This window comes from Aspergillus aculeatus (genome assembly GCF_001890905.1).
Source record: "Aspergillus aculeatus ATCC 16872 unplaced genomic scaffold ASPACscaffold_4, whole genome shotgun sequence".
In the NCBI taxonomy this organism is placed as follows: Eukaryota; Fungi; Ascomycota; class Eurotiomycetes; order Eurotiales; family Aspergillaceae; genus Aspergillus; species Aspergillus aculeatus.
In genome coordinates, this window is record NW_017962979.1 from 637,241 (window position 1) to 643,409 (window position 6,169).

General features: G+C 53.8%; 2 protein-coding genes across 2 annotated transcripts; one reads left to right on the forward strand and one right to left on the reverse strand.

The window, feature by feature from the left end:
* Positions 1 to 964: 964 nt before the first annotated feature.
* ASPACDRAFT_76492 (nuclear transport factor 2 family protein) lies at positions 965 to 2,056 on the reverse strand. The gene is made up of 2 exons (XM_020204720.1): positions 1,928 to 2,056; positions 965 to 1,457 (listed from the first exon to the last, which is right to left on the reverse strand). The coding sequence occupies exons 1-2, from the start codon at positions 2,005 to 2,007 to the stop codon at positions 1,064 to 1,066; spliced, it is 474 nt and encodes a 157-aa protein (XP_020058381.1). The 5' UTR covers positions 2,008 to 2,056; the 3' UTR covers positions 965 to 1,063.
* Positions 2,057 to 3,120: 1,064 nt separating this feature from the next.
* ASPACDRAFT_2909 (alpha/beta hydrolase) lies at positions 3,121 to 5,035 on the forward strand (the record flags this gene model as incomplete). Its single annotated transcript, XM_020199609.1, has 5 exons — positions 3,121 to 3,769; positions 3,818 to 4,579; positions 4,639 to 4,714; positions 4,778 to 4,838; positions 4,922 to 5,035. Coding segments are annotated over 5 exons (1,662 nt in total), but the record flags the coding sequence as incomplete, so codon positions are not given.
* Between the last annotated feature and the right edge of the window lie 1,134 nt (positions 5,036 to 6,169).

Below are 6,169 nucleotides of genomic sequence, written 5' to 3' on the forward strand. Positions count from 1 at the left end.
CCACGACGCGGCTCCCGGACTATGATGCAGGCGGCGATAGCGGTGGGTAAGTGAGTGGGTGAGTGAGTGGGTGAGGAGTGTGACGACTGTTGCTAGCATCGATGAAGGGAGGGGACGGACAGGGCAGGCACTCGACAGTATACATTGCAATGTGTGTGCCAGCCAACTTTGCGCAGAGGCGCATGCCCCATGGGCACATTACTCGAAATCCCAAAAAGCCAAACAAACACAGGTCGATTCACCCAGGGCTTGGTCTGGAGCATACCATGCAGAGGCCAACTCCGTGGAATGGCCAATAAGTGGTGTTTTCTTTGATTGGTATCGCCGCAGATTTGGGTGGAATGCAGTCTCTGGCCAATTCTCGAGGCTCGAACTGAAGACATCACTCGAGCCAGCATTGGACAACACAGTGACCGCTGAGCTTGGCGGACTGGCTTGATTGCTGGTTGATCTACTTTTCACCCTATGATACGAGTCACTCGCGCATAGCGAGTTGTCTCGTCGAATGTTCATCGGTGCGAAGCCTCACCATACATGATAGCTGAGGATCACCCACCATTCGCACGCTACTGAGTATTTGGCCCATCCCTCCAGAAGTTCCAGTGAGCTAGCTCACTTCAAAGGAAGAGGAGGGAAGGGAAAGTCTGAGCGTTCATTTGGGAGTTGCTTGCACATTCCAGTGCCTCCCCTTCGTTCCCTATAACCAGGGGCGGCAAATCATGATTGGAGAATAACAACAACAACACACACCCACTTCCATCGCTGGGATACATACCAACAATAAATCCAAAATATGAAAATTTGTGCTTTGTGGAATTAACGTCCAGATGAGGCGTAATGCACCTTTGAATAGGCGCCCTTTCATCCACCCAATTGGGTTCTACTGCATGCATAGACTGAACATGCACTGTCAAATCTGCTGGGGTTTTCTGATTGACAGCTCCGAGAAGAACTTGAAAACAACCTCGCATGCAAAATCCGTGCTCGTGGCCACGGGGATATCGGATTACTCAGTATAGCTATCGTCTCATAAACACATAAGGACACCAAGCTAATCTCATCACTACCAATGCTCCTCCCCAATCTCCGCCTCGTCAACATCCACCCCATCCACAAACCACCTCCCCTCGCCATTCCCATCGGGTCCAATCAAGATATCATTCCCACTCATCATCCGCTTACGCATCTTCCCCGTCTCGCGGTCGAAGGTCCAGTCCTCCAGCCCGTAGCAGCGCTTCCAGCGCAGCCCATCGTCCGCGTCCTGGAACTCGTACCAGAACTGCACGGCGATCCGGTCGTCCGTGAACGCGAACAGCTCCTTCCGCAGACGATAGCTCCGCTCGCGCTTCCACTTCGCGGTTAGGAACTCGACGATGCCCTCGGTTCCGGTGAAGAAGGAGGTGCGGTTGCGCCAGATACAGGTCGGGGTGTAGGCCTGCGCGACTCGAACGGGGTCTCTGGGGCGCTTCGTAAGTATTGTGCGGGAAAGAATAGTATTTACGCTGAGGGCATGATCTAAGGTGAGGTTTCGGTGCCGACGTTTCGTCTTGAGCACAAACATCTTAGGTTTCTTGTTGCATAATGCTGCCCTCGAGGTGCAGATTTAGAGAGATGGGAAATCCTGTGATGCAAATGCAGAAAATGGAAAGGGGCAGCACGAGGGCGGGTTGCAGAGAGAGGAAGGGGTGGGGGGATCTCCCTCGATTCCCGCAAGCAAGGGGGGGGAGTGGGAGGGGGGAAGCAAATGTCTACTGTATGCATGATGATGTGACTCCTTCATGCCTGCGTGGGCGTGAGCGATATCGAGTGAGACACGACAAAAAGACATCTTGCAACAGAGAGTAGTAGTTTGCAAGAAATCACAGGTGAAACAAAAACAAATAGCACCTTCGAGCCCTAACGACAACAGCTAGGAGACCAAACGTACTGGGAATTCCACAGGTTCTGGGCCGCTTTGACCTTTTTGCGGGCTGATTCCTCGGTGAATGGTGGCTTGATGTCGGCCATTGTTTTTTGTCAGATTGAGGAGCTTATTTTGGCTGAGACGCACTTGGGATGAGAGATGCGTGGTTGATGAGGAGGAGCACTGGCTTATAGTTCGGAGATTACATTAATTGTTGTGGTTGGCTTGTGGTGGTGTGATGCTTATGGTCATGTGATCTTGCTACGCATGTACTGTGTAGGCAGGCTTGTTTTGTTGGGGCTGGATGTCAGATTTTAGTCCGATACTACGTACCGAGTAAGTTGGATTACTCGCTATTTCAATTTGGGATAGCTAGGTTTAGGGATGGAAGATAGGACGATGGAGTTCTGATGAGCTCTGCAAAGTGAGGTGAGATAACTAGTAAAGTGGTGATTATTACGTTGTAGAAAGGTGGTTGCTCGCCGCCCGCCTTATCTGCCAGCTAAAGATATATCACGCAATTGTTTATTATGCTTAAGCATGCATCCAACCTCCAGTCGGTGGCAACAGTGAACCCCGCAAATTCCAAGAATTGGGACTCGGTCGCGTTCAAACCGATAGAGATTTAGTTACTTGGTATCATAGAGGTCAAATGAGCACTTAATTACCAGGAGTCACTCCATTGTGAACATGGCAGATACGAGGCCGTCAATACCGCCTGGACTGCTGGCTGCATGGATGCAACGCCGCTATAGACTAGACTAGCGCATACAACCGGACACGACTTGCCGTTGGCATATGTATTACTCAGTGGTAGCAACACAATGTCAGTCCATGACACACGAAGATTTATCCTGTTCCAACACCTGGGTGCGCTGATACTTCTACTCGAGAAAGCCGGCTTGCAACCCTTTCTATCACATGATGATGCCTCCCTCGTGGAAACCAAACGACTACCTTCCTGGACCCCAGTCACCAATCCCACCATCGCCATCCAGCTCGTCACGGCCCGCAAAACGAGCCATCCATGTCATCGTCCTACTACTAGTCGGAGCCGTGGCTCTGTCCCAATCCCACCTGCACCTTCTCCGACCGCAGTGCGCGAAGCCCCATCATGGCTCTCCACATGCCGATAAAGGCAGTCCTTTCAGCTGGGACCAAGTAAATATATTGAGTCTGATCTGAATCCTTGTAATCCGAAACTAAGAAAAACAATCCAGATCACACCCACCGAGCACCTCATCTACCACCCCTGCTTCGACGGCCACGAATGCGCCCGCCTCGAGCTCCCCATGGACTGGAACCGCACAGACACTCATGGCGCGAAGATCGCACTGGCCGTGATCAAGCGCCCCGCTAAGGTCCCTGTCACCGATCCGCGATACGGCGGGCCGATTCTCCTGAACCCCGGGGGCCCAGGCGGTTCGGGCGTGAGTATGCTCCTCAAGCGGGGGCAGCACATCCAGACCGTGGTGGACTCGGCGGCGCAGCCGGCAGCGCCGGATTCGCAACAACAAAACGAAGAAAAGTTTTTCGATGTGGTCAGCTTTGATCCCCGCGGGGTCAATAACACCACCCCCGCATTCTCGTGTTTCCGTGACTCGGCCGCGCGACGGGCGTGGAAGTTGCAGGTGGATGCGGAGGGGATTTTGGGGAGCAAGGAGGGGGTCTTTGATGCGCGGTGGGCGCGGCATGGCGCAATGGGGTTTACCTGCACTCACCCGGGGGACGAGGAAAGCGGCGAATGGATCGGGCGGTTCATGAACACCCCGACGGTGGTCGCGGATATGGTTGAGCTCATTGAGCGGCATGGCGAGTGGCGGGAGCATGAAACGAAGAGGATTCTTGGAAGCTTGCGCGAGAGGGGTTCGCTGGAGGAGTCCGTCAGCAGCATCGAGGAGGCAGAGGCAAAAGCGATCCTCCGGCGTAGTCGCTGGGTGCCAGGCCAGGAGAAGCTGCAGTACTGGGGGTTCTCGTACGGAACGGTCCTGGGATCCACGTTCGCCGCGATGCAGCCCCATCGCATCCACCGCGCGGTGATTGATGGCGTGTGCGACGTCAACGACTACTACGCGGGCGGCTGGCTCACGAACCTGCAGGACGCGGACGCGGCGTGGCTGTCCTTCTTCGAGCTCTGCGACTCCGTCGGGCCGGATGTATGCTCGTTCGCTACGGGGCAGGGGGGCCTGCAAGCGACGATCGATCGCTACGAGAATCTCCTGACGACCCTCAAGTTGAACCCGGTCGCGGTTCCGGCGTCGGGGGACCGCGGCCCGGACATCATCACCTACAGCGATGTGAAGATGCTGGTAATGCAGGCGGTTTACACGCCGATGGAGTCATTCGAGCGGGTGGCGCGATTCCTGACGGACCTCACTCACAGGAACGGCTCCGCGTTCGCCGAGTACAAACAGCGGGAGCGCCAGGACTGGCGTCGGACGCCCCCGTGTGAACCTAATGGTTCCAAGCCGTGTATGGTTCCGGGTGAAAATACCGACGAGGCGCAGATGAGCATCCTATGCTCCGACGGGCAGGATATCCGTGGAATAGATAAAGAGACGTTCAGGGACTACTGGCATACGCTGCGTAACCAGAGTGAGACTGTGGGGGACATATGGGCTGAGATCCGCTTCGGCTGCATCGAGTGGAAGGCAAGGCCTGCATGGCAATTGAAGGGTAGGCGCATTCTTTGATAGTTCGGATTGTTCTATCAACCCTGACTTATTCTACTGAAGGCCCAATCGCTGGGAACACATCTCATCCGCTGTTGTTTGCGGGAAACACTTACGACCCAGTCACGCCTCTCCGAAAGTCAGTCTGCTTTTTTAACTCTCTCTGTGTCTTTTTGACATATAGCTAACAAAGTCCCTGCAGTGCATTCACAATGTCGAAGCAGTTTCCCGGGTCGGTTGTACTACAGCAGAACTCAGTTGGGGTAAGTGCCCTACACTTTTGGTTGTCATGATTGTTACCTACAGTGGCGGCAAACATACTGATACTCAACGTCTCGTTCTGCAGCATTGTACATTGAGCGGGCCGTCGTTGTGCTCAGCCAAGGTGATTCGAGAATACTTCCAGACTGGCGAGCTCCCCAGTCATGGCAAGGTCTGTGAGGTTGAAGAACGGCCTTTTCATGTTCCTGGTGTGCAGCGAAGCAGCGGTTTGTCGGCCGCCGATCTCACCCTACTGTCTGCTTTGCACTCGCTGGCGCAGGAGGAGAGGTCTTTCACCAGTGTTTCACCGCTGAGCTTCTGAGTCTGGCGTCGAAACTCTAGGATGGTTGCTCAAATTCGAGCGAAGGAGTTGTCTGACAACATGACCGCTATAGCCAAACTGCTTTGACCTTGTCCATTCGCTCATATATGCCACTGCCAATACAACTGGCTCTGCCTGGGAAGCACAACCGTCAACGCTTGTAGTGACAGCCTCACAAGAATAGTAGTTTGTCTCAACCTTCAAGACGAATGCGGCGCCATCAGTTCATCCGGTTGAGGGTTCCTGCATCTAGACACGATTTCTTAGTGATGCTGGGCACTGTATGTAAGCATGTACAGATCAGTCCCTGATTATATCGGTGGCGATAATCATCGCCTTCTGGAACCCAGATGCTCTATAAGCATAGTGGAGACGGTTGCCCCGGACTTCGACCTGCCTTAGATAATCAGTCGGTTGCATGTGAAGACCGAGACCCAGCGTATTGTGCATGACTGAGCATCAATCACTGAGTTCTACATAACAATCAGTCGTTGCGCAGGAAACTTGACCGTAATCAGAGGGTCCAGATGACACCAGAATGTCGCGTATTCACAGCCACCGCTACTACGGAGGACAAGCAGCGAAACGTCTTATCAGATTCGTACCTGTTTGACCGGCAGAATCAACCCTCCTACAGCAAAAGAACCTCAATTGACTTCTGTGGCGAGCATGGCACAAAATTGCATGTGTACCCACGGAACCAACTTCTTCATTTTTTCCCCTTCGTCGTACCGCCCTGCGATGGGGACCAAGCCTTGTTGTTTCGGAACCAGGGATGTTTTGATCCGGCTTAGTGGCGGGGGAACGAAAGCCCCAAGGTTCTTGGGGCTGGTTACGTAGTTGGCGGGTGTTTGGCGGTGAGAAAGCCGACAAGCCGTAGAAGATTCTACACAGTACGTATCCCTGCCAGCAACAAACGCCGTGAGAAGTTTGATTGGGTTGAGATTCGCCTCGGAGATCCACAGTCCTCGCCATCTGGCCGTCCGCCAATGAGCGCGCTCCATCGGGAGT